General features: G+C 50.1%; 1 protein-coding gene across 3 annotated transcripts in view; it reads left to right on the top strand.

Moving 5' to 3' along the window:
- Window positions 1-25,110, top strand: part of TCERG1L (transcription elongation regulator 1 like) — a 114,215-nt gene that overhangs the window by 51,291 nt on the left and 37,814 nt on the right. For all 3 annotated transcript variants that reach the window (XM_064145329.1, XM_064145328.1, XM_064145327.1), the window contains one exon: window positions 1,015-1,203. In XM_064145329.1, coding sequence (XP_064001399.1) covers window positions 1,015-1,203 — 189 coding nt within the window. The remainder of the gene's footprint in view (window positions 1-1,014; window positions 1,204-25,110) is intronic.

Here is a 25,110-nt window from a genome sequence, read left to right as displayed (position 1 = left end):
ACCTGAAGGGAGGCTGTAGCCAGGTGGGGGTTGGTCTCTTCTCCCAGGCAACCAGCAACAGAACAAGGGGACAGAGTGTCAAGTTGTGCCAGGGTCGGTCTAGGCTGGATGTTAGGAGGAAGTTGTTGGCAGAGAGAGTGATTGGCATTGGAATGGGCTGCCCAGGGAGGTGGTGGAGTCAGCATCCCTGGAGGTGTTCAGGCAAAGCCTGGATGAGGCACTTAGTGCCATGGTCTGGATGACTGGACAGGACTGGGTGCTAGGTTGGCCTGGATGATCTTGGAGGTCTCTTCCAACCTGGTTGATTCTATGATTCTATAGGACTTTAACAGGAATGATTGTGACATGGGGTTGGAGAGCCCTTAGCATGTTTATCATGTGACGTATTCACGTCATAGAATCATGACCACTGGGAAAGATCTCTAAGCTCAGTAACTCAAACTTCCTACCCAACACCGCTGTTAATCCACATTACATCATCTCCTGAAGTGCCCTGTCCACACGTTTCCTGAACACCTCCAGGCATGGTGAGTCTACCACCTCTCTGAGCAGGCTGCTCCAATGCTTGACCACTCTTGCAGGAAAGAAAGTGCTCCTCCTGTCCGACTTAGCCCTTTCCTGGCACCATGTCAGACCATTTCCTCTCATTCTATCACCTGATACTAGGGAGAAGAGACCAAATGCCACCTAACTCCAACCTCCTTTCTAGGGAGTTGCAGAGAATGATGAGGTCTCTTCTCCAGGCTAAACAGTGCCAGTTCCCACAGCTGCTCCTCACCAGACCTGTTCTCCAGACCTTTCAAACAGCTCTATTGGCCTTCTTTGTACTCACTCCAGTGCCTCAGTTTCTTGTGTCTCATGAAGGAGGACATGTGAATGTTGAAGGCTGTACAGGAAATGCTGCAGATGTTTGTCTGTCTTGGGTTCCAATTCAGAATGCTGAAAAATAATCTTCTCTACATCTTCTGGTTCCCAATTAAAGCTAAAGTCTCTTTTATCACCCCCCCTCCCCAGGTGGTTGCCAGAACAGCCTTAAACCGGTCAGCAGCAATCAAGCCCTGGCGCTGGCCACCACAGCCAGCACTGCAATGGTGACAGTGGATCCTGAAGCCCCTCAAGCACCCTCAGCACCAACCATTCAGCCCTGCCATGTGCTGACCTTCTCACCTATCAAAATTCCAGTTTTGGCTTCACCTTTTCAAGGTAAGGTCACTGCTGGTGGCACTCACGAGTGGCTTTTTGATTTGAGAGGCTTCCAAGTGTGAGCTTTGGTAAATACCCAGGAGAGATGTGTAGGAATATTGTAACCTGGAATGAAAGTGATGGGTTTTGGAGCGAGTTTTGAGGTGTTCTTTGGAGTTGAGTTCAAAGCTGCATCTGCATTTCTCATGTTGATGTTGCTGTGATGTTTGAGGGATGTTCTCCCTCACCTTAGTGACTCCTGTAAGAGGATGTGGCTTTGGTGGCACTAAGTCTTTGCAGCGGGTTACAGTGTTGGCAGCTGAAAGGGAACAGCTCAAGAGGCTTGAGTAGAATGTTTGGGTTTTAATAACGCTGGAAGGATGTAGCCATGGTCACATGTTTTTTTATGAGATGTTTTTGGTGCATGGAGTGTGGCTAGCAGGTCAAGCAAGATTCTCCTCCTCATCTGCCCAGGTGGCGAAGAGAGCCAATGGCATCCTGGCTTGCATCAGGAGCAGTGTGGCCAGTAGGACAAGGGAGGTTATTCTGCCCCTGTACTCAGCACTGGTCAGGCCACACCTTGAGTGCTGTGTCCAGTTCTGGGCTCCTCAATTCAAGAAGGATGTTGAGGTGCTGGAATGTGTCCAGAGAAGGGCAACAAAGCTGGTGAGGGGCCTGGAACACAAATCCTATGAGGAGAGGTTGAGGGAGCTGGGGGTGTTTAGACTGGAGAAGAGGAGGCTCAGGGGTGATCTTATTACTGTCTACAACTACCTGAAGGGCCATTGTAGCCAGGTGGGGGGTGGCCTCTTCTCCCAGGCAACCAGCAATAGAACAAGGGGACACAGTCTCAAGTTGTGCCAGGGGAGGTATAGGCTGGATATTAGGAAGAAGTTCTTCACAGAGAGAGTGATTGGCATTGGAATGGGCTGCCCAGGGAGGTGGTGGAGGCACCGTCCCCGGGGGTCTTCAAGCAAAGCCTGGCTGAGGCACTTAGTGCCATGGTCTAGTTGATTGCATAGGGCTGGGTGCTAGGTTGGCCTGGATGATCTTGGAGGTCTCTTCCAACCTGGTTGATTCTATGATTCTGTGATCTGCTCAGCCCTAGTGAGGCCCTATTTGGTGATACTGTGTCCAGTTCTGGGCTCCCCAATTCAAGAGAGACAGAGAACTACTGGAGAGAGTCCAGGGAAGGCTCCAAAGATGATGAGGAGCCTGGAGCATCTCTGTGAGGAGAAAAGGCTGAGAGCCCTGGGGCTGTTGAGCATGGAGAGGAGCAGCCTGATATTCTCAATGCCCACCAGAGCTGAAGGACCTGTGGTGAGGCAGGAGAAAGGGGCTAGCCTCTTATCACTTGTGCCCAGGAACAGGACATGGGGCAATGTGCATGAACTGGAGGTTCCATCTGAAGAGGAGGAGAAACTTGTTTGGTGTGAGAGTGCTGGAACCCTGGAGCAGGCTGCCCAGAGAGATTGTGGAGTCTCCTTCTGTGGAGAGATTCCAACCCCCCGCGCCACTGTGATGCTGGGCAAACTGCTGCTGTTGCTGCCCCTGCTTTAGCAGGGGGATTGGGCTGGATGATCTCCAGAGGTCTCTTCCAACCCATACCATGCTGGAATTCTGTGACATGTGGTTGATTACTGGAAAAAACTTAATTGTCTGAATACATCTTGGTGTAAGAACTTTCTTGGGGTGGCATCTGAGGTACTTTTAGGGCAGCCCTGAGTCTCTGTGGAAGTCTGGCTCATTTCAAGCCTTCAAGGTGATTTTTTTTTGTGCTTCAAATGCTTTAGGCTGTATTTAGAGGTGTTTATGTAGCAATTAAGTTGAAAATTTAAATTATGGGTGCATTTTCTGTCGTTTTTGGTCCTTGAAGTGTGACACAGCATGATGAGATTGAATTTCACCAAGGAGATGCTGTGATGGTTTTTGGTGCTCAGATGAGACTTGAGAAATACATCTCAGTAATGGTCTAGAGGAAGGTGTCTCTGCCCATGGAAGGGACGTTGGAAATAGATGATCTTCAAGGTTCCTTCCTACCCAAACCATTCTATGAGTCTATGAATTATTGGTCCTGTTGGGAAGCCATTAGATAACATGGAGAAATGCCTGCCAGGGACCCAGGGCAGTGACTCTGTCTTCAGGTAGGCTGAAAAGCAAAGGAATTAAATGTTCAAGACTTTCAGACTTTGTAAAGAAGGTTAGTAATGACTTGTGAACCAGAAGCTGAGTGACAAGGATAGATTTACATTGGACATTAAGATGAAGTTCTTTACTGTAAGTATGGTGAGACACTGGAACAGGTTGCCTAGGGAAGTGGTAGAGGCCCATCCCTGGAGACATTCAAGTTCAGGCTTGATGGGGATCTGAGCAACCTGACTTAGTTGGGGATCACAGGATGTCAGGAGTTGGAGGAGACACAAAGGGATCACTGAGTCAAACTCCCCTGCCAGAACAGGACCATACAATCTAACACAGGTCATAGAGGAATGCATCCAGATGGGTCTTGAAAGTCTCCAGAGAAGGAGACTCCACAGCCTCCCTGGGCAGCCTGTTCCAGTGCTCTGGGACCCTTACAGTAAAGAAGTTCCCCTTTGTGTTGAGATGGAACTTCCTGTGCTGCAGCTTACATCCATTGCTCCTTGTCCTATCCCAGGGAGCAAGTAAGAGGAGCCTGCCCCCACCCTCCTGACCCCCAGCCCTCAGAGATTTATAGACATGTATCAAATCCTCTTTCAGTCTTCTCTTCTCCAGACTCAGAAGCCCCAGGTCCCTCAGCCTCTCCTCATAGGGATGTGCCTGCTGACTGCAGGGTAATTGGACTAGGTGAGCTCAAGAGGTCCCTTCCAACCCAAACCACTCCATGAATCACTGCTGTGGGGCAGAGAGTTGGTGATGCTTCCCATGGGATGTCTGAACCACAGAAGCCATGAGAGGAGAATTCAAAAGGGGAAAACCAGCCAAAACTTCTATTTGCTATCTGTGCTGGAAAGCAGAATTAGCTCATGGATGCCTTGCTTAGAGGTTGAAGGAGGCCTTGAGCAATGTTGTCTAAGTTGAAGTGTTCCTGTTTATGGCAAGGGGGTTAGAACTGGGTGACCTGTAAGGAACTGGATCATCTCTAAGGTCCCTTCCAGCCCAAACCGTTCCATGAATCCATTTGTTCTGCTGCAAGTTGTGTAGTCTGGGAAGAAGCACTTTTGATTTGAAGCTGCAGAGGTGAGCTCTGTATGGAGTGTTGGCCATGCTGGGATAGTCTACTGCAGGGAAGCTCTGCTGTGTGGCTGAATGGCTCAGCTCTGCAGTGATAAACATGTCAGGCCATGGTAATTGTTGCCTTCTCCTGGAATGGGTGGGTGAGAGGCTATTAAATATCAGCACTGAGTGCCTGAGCAATCATCCTGTTATCAGTCCTTCATGGGAAACCAGGGGCTGCTGCCTGTTTGCTCCTCCAGAACGTGGAGTAGCTCTGTAGAGAAGAGAAGGTTGAATACGCCTGGTCCTTGCGCAGTAACCTGGTGGAGCTCCAGCTGCCTGTTCCTCTCTGTTAATCACCATCTCTGGAGGGAAGGTTGCTCCCTTCACCAAGCCTTCCATAAAGCACTTTTATGAAATTCCTTTTTATTGTGCTGGCAGAGAAGAGGACTTGAAGGTGTTTGGCTTAGATTATCTTTTCCAACATCAGCTTAATGAACAGTTTCCACAGCAAGCACTCAGGTGCCCTCGGACAGGGACATCCTTGAATGGGTTCCATCTGAACATGAGAAGGAACTTCTTTATTTTGAGGGTGGCAGAGCCTTCAAGTAGGCTGGCCAGAGAGGCAGTGGAATCTCAGTCTCTGGAGACATTCAAAGCCTGTCTAGATATGTTCCTGTGTGATCTGTCTTGGGTGATCTCCTCTGAGGGCTCAACCTTCAGAAGTCCTTTTCAACCTCTACCATTCTGTGATTTCACAGTATCACCAAGGTTGGAAGAGACCTCATAGATCATCAAGTCCAACCCTTTACCACAGAGCTCAAGGCTAGACCATGGCACCAAGTGCCACGTCCAATCCTGCCTTGAACAGCCCCAGGGACGGCGACTCCACCACCTCCCCGGGCAGCCCATTCCAGTGTCCAATGACTCTCTCAGGGAAGAACTTTCTCCTCACCTCAAGCCTAAATTTCCCCTGGTGCAGCCTGAGGCTGTGTCCTCTCGTTCTGGTGCTGGCCACCTGAGAGAAGAGAGCAACCTCCCCCTGGCCACAACCACCCCTCAGGTAGTTGTAGACAGCAATAAGGTCTCCCCTGAGCCTCCTCTTCTCCAGGCTAACCAATCCCAGCTCCCTCAGCCTCTCCTCGTAGGGCTGTGCTCAAGGCCTCTCCCCAGCCTCGTCGCCCTTCTCTGGACACGCTCAAGCATCTCAATGTCCCTCCTGAACTGGGGGGCCCAGAACTGAACCCAGTACTCAAGGTGTGGTCTAACCAGTGCAGAGTACAGGGGCAGAATGACCTCCCTGCTCCTGCTGGGATTTCGATTCTGTGGTTGTCTGGGTGAGTCTAGGAAGGTGCAGAAAGAGTTGCCTGATACAAGAGGGGTGACCATTCGTCCACCTGCTAATGATGGAGCCAGGCTATTGGTAGGCATAGGTGACAAGGAGCTACTGGATGGAGCCCAGAGGAGGCTTCAAAGGTGCTGAGGGGCTTGGAGCATCATTGTGAGGAGGAAAGGCTGAGAGACCTGGGGATGTTGAACCTGGAGAAGAGCAGCCTCAGAGAAGATCTTTTCGATGCTCAGCAAGAGCTAAAGGGTAGGGGGGCAAAGGATGGGATCAGGCTCTTGTTGGTGGTTCTCAGTGACAGGATAAGGTACAGTGTGCACAAACTGGAACTCAGGAGCCTCTACCTGAAGATGTGGAAAAATTTGTGTGAGGGTGCTGGAGCCCTGGAGCGAGCTGGCCACAGAAATTGTGGAGTGTCCTTGTCTGGAGAGATTCCAAATCCCCCTGTCTGCTGTGATCCTGGACAAGCTGCTGCAGGTGCCCCTGCTTAAGCAGGGGAGTTGGACTGGATGACCTGAAGAAGTTCTTTTCAACTTCCACCATGGTGAGCTGCTGTGATGAAAAATGGAGAAGCATTTCCAGAAGCTTTAGAACCCACCATGCACTTTCATCCTCTGCCAAAACACAGCAGGTGAGCTTCTGAAGTTAATGGCCATGTTTAACAGGCTGATGGTTGAGCTCAATGGTCTTAGAGGTCTTTTTTTTGCCAAAGCAATTCTGTGATTCTAAGTTAGGTTTAAGCTAACATAGAGGAGCAAATGGTCAGCTGGCCAAGGACAGTTCTCTGTTGTCAATAATAAACCTCTCTCTTCTCAGAGAAGCTGATGGCTGGGGAAGCATCAAGAATGTGTCCTCTTATGTAGAGTAGTCCCAGTGTGGAGCATGGTTTATATTGCTGTTGGCAGAGGCATCCATGTGCTGGTGTTTGTTGAGGGTGACTCACTGTTCTCCAGGAGAAATGCATCCTGGAGAGAGTGGAGTTTGTGAACCCTCAGGGGAAGCTGTGTTTGAGTTGTAAATTAACACAGACGTTAATGAACTTGCTGTGTTCTTGTTTCCATTTGCTGAGAGAGTTGGGGTTGTTTAGCCTGGAAGAGAGAAGGCTCCAGGGAGACCTTCTGGTGGCCTTCCAGTACCTAGAGCGTGCACTATTCTCTGGTTGCCAAGAAGGTCAACATCATCCAGGCTTGCATCAGGAATGGTGTAGGCAGCAGGAGTAGGGAAGTGATTGTCTCACTCTATTTGGCACTGCAGGAAGGACATTGAGGTGCTGGAGCATGTCCAGAGAAGGGCAAAGAAGCTGGTGAAAGATCTGGAGAACAGATCTGGTGAGGAGCAGCCTGGAGAAAAGAAGGCTGAGGGAAGACCTTCTCATCCTCTAAAATTCCCTGAGATGAGATTTAAGCCAGGTGGGGATTGGTTTCTTTTTCCTAGTGTCAGACAATAGAACGAGAGGAAATGGCCTCAAATTGGGCCAGGGAAGGTTTACAGTATCACAGTATCACAGTATCATCAGGGTTGGAAGAGACCTCACAGATCATCAAGTCAAACCCTTTACCACAGAGCTCAAGGCCAGACCATGGCACCAAGTGCCACGTCCAACCTTGCCTTGAACTGCCCCAGGGACGGCGACTCCACCACCTCCCCGGGCAGCCCATTCCAGTGTCCAATGACTCAGTGAAGAACTTTCTCCTCACCTCCAGCCTAAATCTCCCCTGGTGCAGCCTGAGGCTGTGTCCTCTTGTTCTGGTGCTGGCCACCTGAGAGAAGAGAGCAACCTCCTCCTGGCCACAACCACCCCTCAGGTAGTTGTAGACAGCAATAAGGTCTCCCCTGAGCCTCCTCTTCTCCAGGCTAACCAATCCCAGCTCCCTCAGCCTCTCCTCGTAGGGCTGTGCTCAAGGCCTCTCCCCAGCCTCGTCGCCCTTCTCTGGACACGCTCAAGCATCTCAATGTCCCTCCTAAACTGGGGGGCCCAGAACTGAACCCAGTACTTAAGGTGTGGTCTAACCAGTGCAGAGTACAGAGGCAGAATGACCTCCCTGCTCCTGCTGACCACACCATTCCTGATGCAGGCCAGGATGCCATTGGCTCTCTTGGCCACCTGGGCACACTGCTGGCTCATGTTCAGGTGGGTATCAATCAGCACCCCCAGATCCCTCTCTGTCTGGCTGCTCTCCAGCCACTCCCACCCCAGCCTGTATCTCTGCATGGGGTTGTTGTGGCCAAAGTGCAGCACCAGCACTTGGAGCTATTGAACCCCATCCCATTGGACTCTGCCCGTCTGTCCATTGGACTCTGCCCATCTGTTGGATATTAGGAGCAATTTCTTCCCTGCAAGAGTGGTCAGGCATTTGAATCATAGAATCAACCAGGTTAGAAGAGACTGTTCCAACCAGGTTGGAAGAGGCTGCCCAGGGAGGTGATGGTGGAGTCAGCGTTTCTGGAGGCGTTGGAAAAATGGCACTTGGGGACATATTTTAGTGGCCACAGTGGTGTTGGATTGATGCTTGGACTCCATGATCTTGGAGGCCTTTTCCAACTCAGTTAGAAAGCTGGGAAGAGACTTGAGCAGGGCCTGTTGTGGCAGGGTGAGGGGTGGTGGTTTGAACTCAGAGGAGATTCGAGCTGCAGAGAAGGGAGAAAGGTTTTGCCCCGAGGGTGGCAAGAGCCTGACCCAGCTTCCATAAATGCAGTGGGACTTAGGAAACAGAAATCCAGGTTATTTCTAACTAAACTCTACATCTAGCTTGGTGTATATTGAGCATTGTGTGCTTAATTATCCACTGTTAATTGATTATCCTGGAGATCAGGGTTCTAACACTACCTTGTGCTGAACTAATCACAGCAGTTTGTTCGATCAATAAACTTTTAATGGACTATTTACTCCTAAAGGAGACCTTCAGTATGATTGGTTTTGCAGCACTACAGTTTGGCTCTGTTAATTTCTGCCATCTCATTAGTATATTTGGGGAGTTAGTTAAAGAAATAGCAAGTTAGTGAGGTATGGCTAATGGAGGACCCAGGCTCTGGAGCTTTACTTTCCTTTTAGAGGGTTCCTTGAAGCAAATTGGCAGGTCCCAAGGGTTTAGGAATCATAGAATTGTTTGGGTTGGGAACAAGCTTTAACATTGAGTCCAACAAGGAACTCAAGACCACCATGGCTCTTAAACTGTGTCCCACAGTGCCACAGCCTCAGAGGCTGAGGGAGCTGGGGTTGTTTAGCCTGGAGAAGAGGAGGCTCAGGGCTGACCTCATTGCTGTCTGCAACTCCCTGAAGGGACATTGTAGCCAGGTGGGGGTTGGTCTCTTCTGCCAGGCAAGCAGCAACAGAACAAGGGGACACAGTCTCAAGTTGTGCTGGGGGAGGTCTAGGCTGGATGTTAGGAGGAAATTATTGGCAGAGAGAGTGATTGGCATTGGAATGGGCTGCCCAGGGAGGTGGTGGAGTCACCATCCCTGGAGGTGTTCAAGAATAGCCTGGCTGAGGCACTTAGTGCCATGGTCTGGTTGAGTGGCTAGGGCTGGGTGCTAGGTTGGACTGGATGATCTTGGAGGTCTCTTCCAACCTGGTTGATTCTATGATTCTACCCATGTGTTTCTTGACCATCTCCAGGGATGGTGACTCCACCACCTCCCTGGGCAGCCTGTTCTGGTGCCTGACCACTCTTACAGCAAAAGATTTTTTCCTAACATCCAACCTAAATCTACCCTGGCACAACTTCTGTTTGATGGGTGCTGGAAGGTACCTCTGGATAACATCCAGTCCAGCCCTCCTGCTAAATTAGGATTGCCTAAATCAACTTCTGTGGGATGCTGTGGAGGATCCCCACTGGGTCTTTGACTTTGGGGCTAAACAGATGAGGGTGGGATATGCTGGTCCAGAGTGTGTGATGTAGGTTTGTGCTCTTGCCTGTGTTACAGTGAAAGTTTCTGTAACCATAGAATCAACCAAGCTCATCCAGTCCAACCTAGCACCCAGCCCTAGCCAGTCAACTACACCATGGCACTAAGTGCCTCAGCCAGGCTTTGGGGTATTTGCTTGGAACTGTGATGAACTTAGAAAGAAATAAATGTGCTCAGCCTAGGAGAGACATGGACATGTTGAAGTGAGGCCAGAGGGGACCACAGCAATGATGGGGGAGCTGGAAGCCCTCTGCTGTGACAGGACAGGCTGAGAGAGTTGGGATTGTTCAGCCTGGAGAAGAGACGGCTCCAGAGAGACCTTTAAATGGCCTTTCAGTGCTCAAAGGGACCAGAAGAAAGCTGAGGACAGACTTCAGAGCAGGGCCTGTTGTGAGAGGACAAGGGGTGATGGTTTGAACCAAAAAAGGGAGATTGAGACTGGGGAGAAGGGAGACTTGGGGGTGAGAAGGGATACTTGGGGGCAGCGAGAGCCTGAGCCAGGTTGGCCAGAGAGGTGGTGATTGCCCCATTCCCTGGAACCATTGCAGGTCAGGCTGTCTGGGACTGTGAGCAACCTGCTCTAGCTGCAGACGTCCCTGCTGATTGCAGGGGGTTGATCTAGATGACATTTAAAGGTCCCTTCCCACCCAAACCAGTCTGGGTTTCTGTGATAAGCCAGGTTTTGTGGCTATCAGTTTTGCCATGCAGCTGTGAGGTTTTTGTCTTGTTTCCCTCCTCTGCCTGCTGAGCAGAGGAGCTCTCAGCATGCTGCAGACGATGCCATTTTTTTGTTTACAAAAATCCCTTTTTTTCCCTTGATGTTCTTTAAGCCAAGTTAAACATTTCAATTTCCCTTGGCTGCCAGGATCTGTGATGTGCTGCTTCTCTTTCACTGAGGTTTCATTGGGTTTCTCACGTTGGCTGTTGTCATTCCCTCACCCTGAACTCTGCTTCTCACTTGTGAAAATGCAGCAGTCCCTTGAAGGACTCAGTGAGAGCAGTTTTCCTTGTAGGAGGCTGCTGGGACACAGGCTTGCATATAGCCCACAGACAAATGAGACAAAATGTAGACTTAGCCACCTTCTAACAATGAATATCCTCAGTATAGAATTGTCAAGGTTAGAAGAGACCTTTGAGATCATCAAGTCCAACCACTTGCCTTAAGCTCACAGTCCCACCACTGCTGCTAAACTATTACCACTAAACCACTGAATCATGGAATTGTTTTGATTGGAAAAGACTTCCAAGACCTTGGGGTGCATTAAGAGAGGTGTGACCAGCAGATCGAGGGAGATTCTCCTCTCCCTCTGCTCTGCCCTGGAATACTGTGTTCAGTTTTGGCTTTCCCAGTTCAAGAAGGAGAGGGATCTACTTGAGAGTCCAACAGAGGGCTATGAAGATGATGAAGGGGCTGGAGCACTGTCTGATGAGGAGAGGCTGAGGGAGGTCTCTTCCAACCCTGATGATACTGTGATACTGTGTGATACTGTGACCTGGGGCTATTTGGTCTGGTGAAGAGAAGACTTGGAGGGGGTCTAATCAATGTTGATACATATCTGAGGGCTGGGGGTCAAGAGGGAGGGGACAAACTCTTGTCAGTTGCACCCTGTGATAGGACAAGGGGTAATGGGTACGAACTCCAGCACAGGGAGTTCCACTTCAACATGAGCAGGAACTTCTCTACTGTAGGGGTCATGGAGCAGTGGAACAGGCTTCCCCTGAGAGGTTGTGGAGCCTCCTTCTCTGGTGACTTTCAAGACCCATCTGGATGTGTTCCTGTGTGACCTGAGCTAGATGTTATGGCCCTGCTCTGGCAGGGGGGTGGGCTTGATGATCTATGGACGTCCTTTCCAACCCCTAACATCCTGTGATCACCAAGTCCAATGTTCAACCTAAGGCCCCCACGATTAAACTGTGTACCAAAGTGCCATGACATTAAAGCAGGGTCACCCATGGCAGCTTGGCCAGGATCACAATGTCCAGCTGGGTTTGGAATCTCTCCAGGCAAGGAGACTCCACAGCCTTTGTGGACAGCCTGCTGCAGGGCTCCAGCACCTTCATACCAAACAAGTTTCTCCTCCTGTTCAGATGGAAGCTCCTGGGTTCCGGTTTGCATCCATTGCCCCTTGTCAGTGGTGTCCAGTGACAGGACAAGAGTCTGGCCCCATCCTCCTGCACCTGCAGGTCCTTTAGCGTTTGCTGAGCATTGATCAGATCCCCCCTCTGGATGCTGCTTCTCCAGGCTCAACAGCCCCAAGTCACTCAGCTTTTCCTCCTTGCAGAGATGCTCCAGGCCTCTCAGCACCTTCAGAGCCTCCACTGGACACTCCCCAGTAGTTCCATCTCCTTTGGAAAGGGGAGCCCAGAACCAGACACAGGACTAGGTATGTCCTCACCAGGGCAGAGTAGAGGAGGAAAACCTTCCTTGACCTGCTGTCTGCACTCTTCACACGCCCTGGGAGACCATTTGCCTTCTTGGCCATAAGGACACATTGCTGTCCCATGGACAGTTGTGCTAGCTTGAAGCTAGATAGAATGTTTTGGTGAGAGGAACTAGATCACAGGCTGTGAAAGGGAAACAGTGGTGATGTCTGCTTCACTCACAGGCTTGCTGAGAGGTACAAGAACAAGAATCCAGACATAGATAGGGGAGTCGCTCTCTGTCCAGGCTCTGGGCTGCATTTTCTCTCTAACCTCACCTTCCATCTCTCTGATTAATCCACTTTGCTTCCTAACCCCTCTGGCCAACCCTCCATTCTTCCTTGGGACTGGGGTAAGGTTGAGAGGGGTGGGAGAAGGTGGAAGGGCAGTTGGGAGCCCCTCCTGGGGACTCAGGTTTCTGGGAGGGCTGTTGTGTTTCTGTATTACCTTTTACCTTGTCTATTTCTGTCTATAACTGTATAGACTGTAAATATCTGCTTGGATATTGAGCTAAGCTGTAAATATAAGCTGCATTCAATTTCCAGAGCTGGCTGAGTCCAGTTTGGGTGATTTCCAAAGTGGGGGTGTGGGTGGGTAACAGCTAAACCACCACAATAGTTTATTGTCCGCCAGCACTCCGAGGTCCTTCTCCACAGAGCTGCTTTCCAGCAGGTCAATCCTTAATTTGTACTGGTTCCAGCAGTGCTGCTGGAGATGTGGTTTGGGTTCTTTATGCCTTTTCTCCTTTCATCTTCTCTCACCCACTGGTGGTTCTGCTCATCCATGTCCTAGGCAAAATGTTCCCTTAAATATTTAATGCCAGGCTTGCCATTAACTCAGTTTTTGTGCCAGTGTTACCATCAAGCCTCAGTTGGGGTTTGTAGAGATGAAGCTACTCAGTGGTCTGGGTTCCATCTTCATGTTTATTGTTTGCTCTGCTGGTAAAGGGAAAACTGAATTTTCCAGGTCTTTGAGGAGGGCTTTATCTTAACAGAAAATCCCAAACAACCTACCCAAAATGTGATAAACTTTGGGAGTGCAAACAGCTTTGTAGAGAAATGGAGGTGGGATGGCTCCTTGGCTTCTGCTACCACTTTCATGGCCACTCTGGTTTAATTGGAATATTTATTTTCTTACCCTCACTTACAATTTCTTAATTATTGGAGGGAGAAAGGTAAGGGCTGAGCCTGTGGAGATGAACCCTGCAAATTAGCAGTGAGGACAAATATTAGAAGAGGCACCATCTGCCATGGAACCCATTTGCCACCTGTTCCCCTGCTTTCAGATGGAGCTAATGGTTTCCAGTTAAGGTTTGAGGCTGCCACAGAACAGCTGGGAAGTGACTAAGTATTTTTCCTCTCAATACCTTTAACAGCCCAGCGACACTCTGAGTTAAAACCAGCTCTTAATGCTAGCCCTTTTCGATGTGCTCTCCCCTCTGCCTCTCAGCTTGCTTCAGGAGCAAGTTCTGCTGATGGAAACCACACTGTTGTAACCAACACTCCATTATTTTGATGGTGGTGTCCACAGGAAATGCCTTCTCCACAGCAAAATGAAGTGTGGCAGCTGTCCCAGAGTGCTCACAGCACTTAGAAACATAGAACTGTTTTGGCTGGAAAAGCCCTTTAAGATCATTGAGTCCAACCATCAACACAACACCACCATTGCCATTAAGCCATGGTCTCAAGTGTGTTGTCCACACGTGTCTTGAACACCTCCAGGGATGGTGACTCCACCACTACCCCACCTGGGCAGCCTGTTCCAATGCCTGACCACTCTTGCAGGAAAGAAATTGTTCCTAATCTCCAACCTAAGCCTCTCCTGGCACAATTTCAGGTCATTTCCTCACGTTCTGTCACCTAGATCTAGGGAGGTCTCAGGTTAGGTTGAGAGGAAGGTAGACTAACAGCACAGTTACTCTTATGGAACTCTTAAGCTCAGCCTTACCATCATCACCAGCAGATTGAGGGACATTCTCCTCCCCCTCTACTCTGCCCTGGTGAGACCTCAGCTGGAATATTGTGTTCAGTTTGGGGCTCCCTAGTTCAAGAAGGAGAGGGATCTACTCGAGAGTCCAACAGAGGGCTATGAAGATGATGAAGGGGCTGGAGCACTGCCTGATGAAGAGAGGCTGAGGGACCTGGGGCTATTTGGTCTGGTGAAGAGAGGGAATCTAATCAATGTTGACACATATCTGAGGGCTGGGGGTCAAGAGGGAGGGGACAAACTCTTGTCAGTTGCACCCTGTGATAGGACAAGGGGTAATGGGTATGAACTCCAGCACAGGGAGTTCCACCTCAACATGAGCAGGAACTTCTCTACTGAAAGGGTCATGGAGCAGTGGAACAGACTCCCCCGAGAGGTTGTGGAGCCTCCTTCTCTGGTGACTTTCAAGACTCATCTGGATGTGTTCCTGTGTGACCTGAGCTCGATTTTTTATGGCCCTGCTCTGGCAGGGGGGGTGGGCTTGAGGATCTATGGACGTCCTTTCCAACCCCTAACATCCTGTGACCCTGTGAATCACAGGCTGGTTTGGGTGGGAAGGAACCTGTAAAGGTCATGCAGTCCAACTGCCCTGCACTCAGCAGGGACATCTGCAACTTTGAGATGATTTTCCAGTCATGTGCAGTCTTTGAATCTGTGAGTGCAATGCCCAGCTATTTTGGAAGCTTCTCTTTCCCCTTTCTGGGTGCCCTGCCTGTCTCTCAGCAGAAGAAGCTTGACTTTGAATACTGAGCAACTCTAACAAGCTTGTTATAAATGATCTGCCCAGCTCTAATGCTGTGTAACGAAGCAAGCAAATGAATGTTTATAGTTATTAAAGTGATAACTTCCTTCTCCAGCTAATATCCAGCAGAAAATGACTTCTCTGTTTCATATCTCTGTTGGCACATGCAAGAGAAGGCACCAACGTGGGGTGGGTTTTGAAGCTCCAAGTGTCAGGGATCTCAGTTAAAATGAGCATCAGTTTGCTCCTCCTGTTGGACTGTAAATGCCTGCTGGAAACAGCAACTGCTCAGCTGCCCAATTAAGGGTCTCTAAGAACTAGGGTGGTTGTTCAACAAGGACACCATGATCCAGCACTGTGCTCTCAGGGCTGCCAATGGTCTCCTGGTGTATGTGAAGAGCGTGGCCAGCAGGTGCAGGGAGGTCATCCTCCCTATCTGCTCTGCTCTTAGGAGGCCACAATTTGAGTGCTGTGTCAAGTTCTGAGCTGCCCAGCTCAAGAGAGGCAGGGAAGGACTGGAGAGAATCCAGTGGAGGCTCCAAAGGTGCTGAGGGACATCAGCTCCTCAGCAAGGAGCATCTCTGTGAGGAGGAAAGGCTGAGAGGCCTGAGGCTACTGAGCCTAGAGAAGAGCAGTCTGAGAGACATCATCTCAGTGCTTGGCAAGACCTAAAGGGTCTGTGGGCACAAGAGGATGGGGCCAGACTCGTGTCAGCGATGCCCAGTGATAAGACAAGGGGCGATGGGCACAAACTGGAACTCAGGAGGTTCCACCTGACCAAGAGGGAAAACTTGTTTGGTGTGAGGGTGCTGGATTCCCAGAGCAGGGTGATCAGGGAACTTGTGGAGTCTCCTTGTCTGGATAGCTTTCAAACCCAGCTGGACATGGTGATCCTGGGCAAGCTGCTGCTGGTGCCCCTGCTTTAGCAGGTCGTTTGGACTGGATGATCCCCAGAGATCCCTTCCAACTCTCATCATGCTGAGGTTCTGTTTCTGAAGATGATTCCTGTTGTTTGTGTGCAAATGCAGCTGTTCCTTTAGGTTGATAAGAGAAGCACCCTACATGGAATGGAGAGGCAGAGTGGCCTGGGGCAGAACTTGCTAACATTGCAGGGGCTTTTGTTCCCTCTTTATTGAAAGGTAATGTCAATAATGGAGCATTCATCGATGCAAAGAGCAGGGTGGACTCAAGTGGCTGTGTGGGTCATGCTGCAGTTAGTCGGTGCAACCACAGGGTGATTTCCAAGGCATTAAGATGAGGTTTTTCTGGGTCTATCTTATCTATCCGTACAAAAGACATCACTAATCCTCCTTTTACTGCAGATATGACTAAGGGGAAGTGGAAGGCAAGATTTTCTGCCAGGATAAAAATACCCTCTCAGAGGGATTGTCCTGCTGTGGCACTTCATCTTATCTCCTGTAAGGATCCCACGGCCAGGCTGCTATCAGTTACAAATTAGTCCTGCTTCACTTCTGCTGTCTCCTTGGGTAAACAGCTCTTTTCTCCAGGGTGGACCAGGAGAAACAGGTTCAGTGTCTTGAATGTAATATCAAGTTATTGACAATGGCAAAAAAAAAAACCCAAACCAACCTTTAATTAAATATTTCACGTAGCAGTTAGAGAAGACAAACAGCCCAAAGCCTTCTCATTCATGCCCAGCTGTTTGCTTGGTAAATGTCATGGAAGTCAGACTTAATTTACTCTGTGTTTAACTGCTTGCTGAAACAAGGAGTAAGGGTTTTGTTGTTTCTTTCCTTTTTTTTTTTCCCCCCTTCCCTCCCTCCTCTCCAGTGCAGTGCTGTAGAGAGAGTCTAAATCAGATTTCACAGGTTAGCAGCAGCAGTTACACTGATCAAACACCTGTGGGGTGGCTTTTCTCCGTTCAGGAGACCAGCAAGTGGTGCAGATCCGAGCAGCTCCTGCTGCTGATGCTCACAAGATTAATACTAATACAGCACTTAGCAATTTTCCCTCTGGAAGCAAAGGCACTTTGCAGAACTGGGTCTGAATTGCTCATGTTTTGCTCTTTCCTGCCAGCTCAGTTCCTCCTGGGTTGTGATGGGTCACTATACTGCCCCCCCACCCCCCCCTTGCCATGGCACACAGGGAGTCACCTAAAGCACACTACGTAGTGCTTTTCTTCCTCCTTTATCCTTCATGATTATTTGGCCAGTTTCAGCATGTTTTAATCTTTGCCTTAGAATCACAGAATCATAGAATTGTTTGGGCTGGAAAAGCCCTACAAAATTATCCAGTCCAAGCCACAACAACCCCAAGCAGCACTACAGGCTGGGGACAGAGTGGCTGGAGAGCAGTCAGGCAAAAAGGGACCTGGGGGTGCTGGTAGATAGTAGCTGAAGATGAGCCAGCAGTGTGCCCAGGTGGCCAAGAGAGCCAATGGCATCCTGGCCTGCATCAGGAACAGTGTGGCCAGCAGGACAAGGGAGGTTCTTCTGCCCCTGTACTCAGCACTGGTCAGGCCACACCTTGAGTGCTGTGTCCTGTTCTGGGCTCCTCAATTCAAGAGAGATGTTGAGGTGCTGGAAGGTGTCCAGAGAAGGGCAACAAAGGTGGTGAGGGGCCTGGAACAGAAACCCTATGAGGAGAGGCTGAGGGAGCTGGGGGTATTTAGCCTGCAGAAGAGGAGGCTCAGGGGGGACCTCATTGCTGTCTGCAACTACCTGAAGGGAGGTTGTAGCCAGGTGGGGTTGGCCTCTTCTGCCAGGCAAGCAGCAACAGAACAAGGGGACACAGTCTCAAGTTGTGCTGGGGGAAATCTAGGCTGGATGTTAGGAGGAAGTTGTTGGCAGAGAGAGTGATTGGCATTGGAATGGGCTGCCCAGGGAGGTGGTGGAGTCACCATCCCTGGAGGTGTCCAAGCAAAGCCTGGCTGAGGCACTTAGTGCCATGGTCTGGTTGAGTGGCTAGGGCTGGGTGCTAGGTTGGCCTGGATGATCTTGGAGGTCAGTTCCAACCTGGTTGATTCCATGATTCTGTGAAGATTGAGCCCTGGGCTGGAGGCTCTTTCATGGAATCACAGAATAATTTGTGCTGTAAGGGATCTTAAAGGTCATCTAGTTTCAACTCCCCTGCCATGGGCAATGTTGTCTTCTACTACACCAGGGCGTTCAAGATTTCCTCCAATCTGGTTGTGAACACCTCTAGGGAGGGGGCATCCTTGACCTTCCTTTCATGTGTCAACCTGTGTGCTTGACACCCTTGCCCCAGCCATTCCTTTTCAGATTTGTTTAGCTCCTCATTAGCTACAAGAGGCAACATATCCCCCCTGGAAGAGTTTCCTAATGGCTTACAGAATCTTAGCGTGGTGGGATTTGAATCTGCAACAGAAAGATCATGCAGCAGGAGAATTTGGAGGCAGTCCAGTGGAAGCTCCAAACCTGTTGAAGGACCTGAAGCATCTCTGTGAGGGGGAAAGTCTGAGAGATGTGGGGCTGTTGAACCTGGAGAAGATCTGGATCTGATCAGTGCTCAGCAAGAGCTAAAGGACCTGTGGAGGGCAAGAGGATGGTGCCAGACTCTTGTCAGTGGTGCCCAGTGACATGAGAAGGGGCAGTAAAGCAGCTTTGCCTGTCCAGTGTCTGAAGTGGTGGAAAGTGAATTTATGGCAATTTTCATGGTGGTTTTAAGCTGTCACACTCAGAACCTTTCCTGTTTGACTTCCCAGGTCTGACTGACGTTTGGTGAGACATTGGCACAGGCTGCCCAGGGAGGTGACACAGTCACCATCCCTGGAGGTGTTCAAAACCCCTGTGGATGTGGCACTTGGGGACGTGGCTCAGTGGCTCTGGTGGTGTTAGATTTCTAACAGTTGGACTCGATGATCTTAGAGGCCTTTTGCAACCCAAACAACTCTTGTGATTCTGTCTTTCTCAGTCAGGCCCCACTCCAGAAGTGTAAATACCCTTAAGGATGTAAAATGAGCCTTGGTTGGTTGGCCAGAATGTAAATGAGGCAAATTAATTAAACCCCACATTTTGCAGCCTGCATGGCTGCCTCCCCAGAGTAGCTAAAGAGAATTTCATTGATTTCAGTGCAAATTTACTTCTTTTTACCACATGCTGAGCGTGATGATGATGTTTCTGCAATCAAGGCAACAGGTCTGTCAGCCCCTGAAGAGGGGCTGGGGCTGCCACCATGCTGACCCTTGTCCTGTGCAGGAGACAGATTTGTGCAAATTGAGCAAAGGACTACTTCTGAGCTGAAAACTCTGCTGCTGATGTGCAGCAGGCTGCATCTGCAGCCACTCCTGAACCTGCAGCAGTGATGAAAGGTGTTGTTGATTGTGGTGTTCACCAGGGGTCACAACTGGGCATGGTGGCCTTAGGCTGACAGCTGGACTCAGTGATCTTAGCATCTCTTCCAACTGAAACAAGTCATAGAATCATAGAATCAACCAGGTTGGAAGAGACCTCCAAGATCATCCAGTCCAACCTAGCACCCAGCCCTATCCAATCAACTAGACCATGGCACTAAGTGCCTCATCCAGGCTTTGCTTGAAGACCCCCAGCGACGGTGCCTCCACCACCTCCCTGGGCAGCCCATTCCAATGCCAATCACTCTCTCTGTGAAGAACTTCTTCCTAATATCCAGCCTAGACCTACCCTGGCACAACTTGAGACTGTCTGTGGGTCCATGATCTTAATCAGGGACCTGGGTAGGTGGTCAGAATGGACCTGCAGCCAGTTTGCTGATGATGCCAAACCGGGAGGAGCGGTTGACATGCCCTGGGGCTGTGCTGCCCTTCAGTGGGATCTGGACAGGCTGGAGGGATGGGCAGAGGTGAACCTCATGAAGTTCAGCAAGGGCAGGTGCAGAATGCTGCATGTGGGGAAGAGGACCAGCAACCCTAAGTATCAGTACACGTGAGGGGTTGGCCTGCTGGAGCACAGCTCTGCAGAGAAGGAGCTGGGGATGCTTGTGAACAGTAAGCTCACCGTGAGCCAGCAATGTGCCCTGTGACCAAGAAAGCCAGTGGTAGAGTGCATTAGGAAGGCTATTGTCTCCAGTTCTGTGCTCCCCAGCTCTAAAGGCCTATTGGAGAGGCCAGCAGAGGCTGCAAAGCTGCTGAGGAGCCTGGAGAAGCTCTGTGAGGAGGAAAGGCTGAGAGCCCTGGGGCTGTTGAGCCTGGAGAAGAGCAGCCTGAGAGGGGGTCTGATCAATGCTCAGCAAGAGCTAGAGGACCTGTGGAGGGCCAGAGGATTGAGTCAGACTCTTGTCAGTGATGCCCAGTGACAGGATGAGGGGCAATGCTCTCAAACTGGAACCCAGGAGGTTCCATCTGAGCAGGAGATACTTGTTTGGTGTGAGGGTGCTGGAGTCCTGGAGCAAGCTGCCCAGAGAGGCTGTGGAGTCTCTTTCAACCTCACCTGTCTATTGTGATCCTGGGCAAGCTGCTGTGGGTGCTTCTGCTTTACCAGAGGGGTTGGACTGGATGATTTTCAGGGATCTCTTCCAACCCCTCCATGCTGGGATTCTGCAGTCTCAGTTTGAATTCCCATTTTAAATGTTCTGGCATTTCTTTCTGTACTCCAACAGCAGGCTCTCCATTGCCAGCTTTGTGCAAACAGTAATTCCACAAACAGCTGCTGGAAGCATGTTCTGAGTAGCAGAAAGCTCAAGGTTTGTCTCTGAAGATGTACCCTGGCTCTGGTGTGTGCTGTGGAAAAAAGTGCTGCTTCCCTGCTCCGTGGATGTGGGAGGTTGGAGATATTTCCTGCTTGGGGGTGGGGGGTCACATCCTCCAGAACTGCCACGGTACAAACCTGTGCTTTTGTGTCCTAAACCACATCCTGCATCACAGAATGGTTAAGAGTTGGAAAGGACCTTAAAGATCATGTAGTTCCAACCACCCTGCCATGGGCAGGCACACCTCCCACTAGACCAGCTTGCTCAAGGCCTTGAACACCTCCAGGGAGGTGTTCACCTCCATCCAAAGGACAGAGATGCTTCCTACACATCAGCAGCCTGGGAAAATCACAACACTGCTCTAGGAGATTGTAGATGTTGATGCTGCTCAGCAACGTCTGCTTTTTGCTCATTCAGATGTTAGCAGCACAATAGATGCTTAGAGATGGAGAGGAAATATGATTTCATCTCATTTCATGCAGGAGGATATTTGCAAGACACAAATTGTGGAGGTGACAGGGTTAGCAGTATTAGATTAGAGTAGCTGCTGGCCAGGCATGGATGGAAATGACTTTGCTTCTGCTGGAGCTTACCTCACAAAATGTTTCCTTCAAAACATTCTCTGTAGTGTCAAGTACCTCATCCAGCCTGCTCTTAAATACTTCCAGCAATGGACACTTCACTCCTGCAAGTGTTTTTTCAGACCAGGTTAGATGAGTCCTGGTCTAGTAGAAAGCATCCCTGCCCATGGCAGTGAGAGTTGAAATGAGATGATCCTTAAGGTCCCTTCCAATAATGATTCTGTGTGTTGCAAACACAGTCAAAACTGGCAGTCTGGGGGGAGGAGAGTGAAATCAGCCACTTTGTTCTCCTGATGAGACATTAGCAAGTCCTAGGTGTTCTCCAGCTTGGATTTCCCACCACCCTGAATCATGGAATCAACCAGGTTGGAAGAGACCTCCAAGATCATCCAGCCCAACCTATCCCCCAGCCCTAGCCAGTCAACCAGACCATGGCACTAAGTGCCTCATCCAGGCTTGGCTTGAACATCTCCAGGGATGGTGACTCCACCACCTCCCTTGGCTGGGGACAGAGTGGCTGAGAGCAGCCAGGAAGAAAGGGACCTGGGGGTACTGGTAGATAGTAGCTGAAGATGAGCCAGCAGTGTGCCCAGGTGGCCAAGAGAGCCAATGGCATCCTGGCCTGGATCAGGAGCAGTGTGGCCAGTAGGACAAGGGAGGTTATTCTGCCCCTGTACTCAGCACTGGTCAGGCCACAGCTTGAGTGCTGTGTCCAGTTCTGGGCCCCTCAATTCAAGAGAGATGTTGAGGTGCTGGAATGTGTCCAGAGAAGGGCAACAAAGGTGGTGAGGGTCCTGGAACACAAACCCTCTGAGGAGAGGCTGAGGGAGCTGGGGGTGTGCAGCCTGCAGAAGAGGAGGCTCAGGGGGGACCTCATTGCTGTCTACAACTACCTGAAGGGAGGCTGTAGCCAGGTGGGGTTGGTCTCTTCTCCCAGGCAACCAGCAACAGAAGAAGGGGACACAGTCTCAAGTTGTGCTGGGGGAAGTCTAGGCTGGATGTTAGGAGGAAGCCTTACAAGGTGGTGATGCAAGGTCCAGTTGTGGGATTTTGCTGCACAAATCATGGCATCAGAAGGATGCCACCAAGGCTGCCATTGCCAAGCAGTGACACAGACACAGTAAGTCAGTCCTTGCAAAAGCTCTTTAGATAGTTGAAGACCCAAGTTTAGAAGAAGATAGTAATGAAGGCACAGGTGGAAAACACTGTGTGATCTGGCTTGGGCTCTGTGGAAGTAATTGCCTTATTGTCAGGGCTTGGCTCTGCTCCACAGAACATCTCACTTAATTATCTGCAGCTAATAATCACACCCAGCTTGACAATTATTTGCTGTGACAATTTATGTCTGATTTTAATCTTTGAGGGGTCATCACAGATGAAAATACAAAGCCCATACACTCACAAATCTTTCCTGGAGAAAACAAACACTGATGCAGGTTGATGTCATCCAAAGCTTCCTGGACAGTGAAAATGTAGCTAGGCAATGAATGGTAAAAGGCTCCCAGGAGCCCTCAAACCAAGATGATTAAGAACAGAAATACTTTTTTATTGGTTTAAACCTAAATATTGAATTCCCTTCCTAGCCTGGTGTGCCCAAGGGGGGCAGAAGATAGTTCTAATGAAGTGTCAGTGTTGTGCAAATGCTGCTGTTGGGTGCATTCTGCTGTCTGCTGTGCCCAGCAAACTGTTCACAACAGCTGGTGTGGTCATGGGTGGGCTGCTCTTTGAGGTGGAGGAGATGTGCTCCTGTTGGTTAGTGGCAGGGACCTGCTGAGGGGTGGCAAAGGGCTCAGTGGGAAATGTGCAGGGGAGCATCGCTTACCCCTTTGCTTGTAGCCAGTGTTCAGAAGAGCAAGGAGGGGATCCTGTGCTCTGCTGAGACCTCACTTGCAGTGATGGGGCCAGCTTTGGAGTCCTCAGCACAGCAGAGACATGGACCTGTTGGGGGAGGGACAGAGGAGGCCACAGCAGTGTTGGGAGGGATGAAATGGGCTGCCCGGGGAGGTGGTGGAGTCGCCGTCCCTGGAGCTGTTCAAGGCAGGATTGGACGTGGCACTTGGTGCCATGGTCTAGCCTTGAGCTCTGTGGTAAAGGGTTGGACTTGATGATCTGTGAGGTCTCTTCCAACCTTGGTGATACTGTGAAATCCCTCTGCTGTGTGGCCAGGCAGAGTTGGGGTTGAAGGCTCCAGGGAGACCTTCTGGTAGCCTTGCTGTGCTGAACGAGGCTGATTGGAAAGCTGGGGACAGACTTTTGAGCAGGGCCTCTTGTGACAGGACAAGGAGTGATGGTTTGAACTCCAAGAGGGGGATTCAGAGTGGAGAGAAGGAAGAAATGTTTGATCTTGAGGGTGGTGAGAGCCTGGCCCAGACTGCCCAGAGAGGTGAGAAATGTCCCACCCCTGGAACCAGTGCAGGTGAGGGGTTTTGGGGGCTCTGAGCAACTTGTTCTGGTTGTAGATGTCCCTGCTGAGTGCAGGGGGCTGTCCTGGATAACCTTTAAAGGTCATTTCCTACCCAAACCACTCTGTGATACCATAAGAAAAGTCTCAGCAGATTCTGATAAGACTCCATGATTCTATTCCCTACTCAGCTCAGACAATTCATCCAGAATTTTCCATCCTGCTTCAGCTTCTGACACCTAAAAAGTTTTCCCTTTCATCCCTGAAGTTCTGGTTTCTTCTCAGCTGGGTGAGCTTTAAAGGCCCCTTCCAACCCAAACCACTGCGTGATACCGTAAGAAAAGTCTCAGCAGAGTCCTCACAGCAGGAACTCAACCAGCCCTTAATTCCTTGATGATGAAGGATGATAAAACCAGGCTTTCAAAGCCTGGTAGCTCAGCAGCAGTTGGAGGAGATGACTTATGCTTGATTGCTGAGACGGCCTCGTCTGCTGGCCTTTAAGCCTTCAAGGAGATGGGCAATTACCTCCTTAAGTAATTCTCTGACCTAACGAGGGATGATTTCCTCTGGATTTATGCCCCCTGGTATTTAAATAATTGCAGACTTCAGCTGAAGCTCTTTTGGCATTCAGAGCATTTTCCTTCCTTTTGGTTGCTCAGGCACTTCTGGAAAGAGGAAACTTTTACTGTCTCCTCCTTTCAAGCCAATCACTTAGAGCATCTCTCTCCCCCTCTGTGTCCTGCTGTTCCTGAGTGCTGCAGTGTTCCTGCAGCCTTTCTTCTGACATCTGTACAAAAACCTACCTGTGCTTTCAAATCATGGAATCACAGGATCGTTTAGGTTGGAAGGAGCCTTAAAGATCACCTAGTTCCAACCACCTGCCACAGGCAGGGACAGCTTCCACTAGACCAGGCTGCTCAAGGTCTCACCCAACCTGGCCTTGAGCATCTCCAGGGAGGGGGCATCCACAGTCTCCCTGGGCAACCTGTGCCAGTGTCTTACCACCCTCACTGTAAGGAATTTCTTCCTACTCTGCAGTATAAATCCACCCTCCTCAAGCTTCAATCCATTCTTTGTCATCCTGTTACCACAAGCCTTTGTCAGAAGTCCCTCTCCAGCTCTCCTGTAGCCCCCTTCAGGTACTGGAAGGCTGCTTGGAAGTCTCCCTGAAGCCTTCTCTTCTCCAGGATGAACAGCCCCTACAGCCTCAGCCTATCTCCACAGGGGAGATGCTGCAGCCCTCTGACCATCTTTATGGCCTCCTCTGGACTCTCTCCAACAGTTCCATGTCCTCCTTGTGTTGGTGGCACCAGAACTGTGTTTGCAGAAGAACACAGGTACCTTTGGATAAATATCCTCCCCTCCTCTAAAAGAAGCTATGAAGAAACAACCTGGCTCCTGTAGGAGCCTGGATCTGTGCTGGGGCAGCTCCACACAGGTGAGATCTCATCACTGAGCAGCTCATTGCTGACTTGCCATGAGGCTGCAATGTAACCTTGTGGCCAAGAAGGCAAACAGTCTCCTGGGTTGCATTGAGAAGGTCAAGGGAGGTTCTCTTTCACCTGCACTCTCCCCTTGGGAGTCTGTGGCTGAGGGAACTTAGGTTGTTCAGCCTGGAAAAAAGGGAGGCTGAGGGGAGACCTTTTGGCTCTCTACAATTCCCTGAGGTTAGTGTGAGGTGAACATTTGTGACTTCTCCCAAGGA

Source organism: Pogoniulus pusillus, chromosome 6, assembly GCF_015220805.1.
Source record: "Pogoniulus pusillus isolate bPogPus1 chromosome 6, bPogPus1.pri, whole genome shotgun sequence".
Classification (NCBI taxonomy): Eukaryota; Metazoa; Chordata; class Aves; order Piciformes; family Lybiidae; genus Pogoniulus; species Pogoniulus pusillus.
This window is presented reverse-complemented; position numbering and strand designations above follow the sequence as displayed.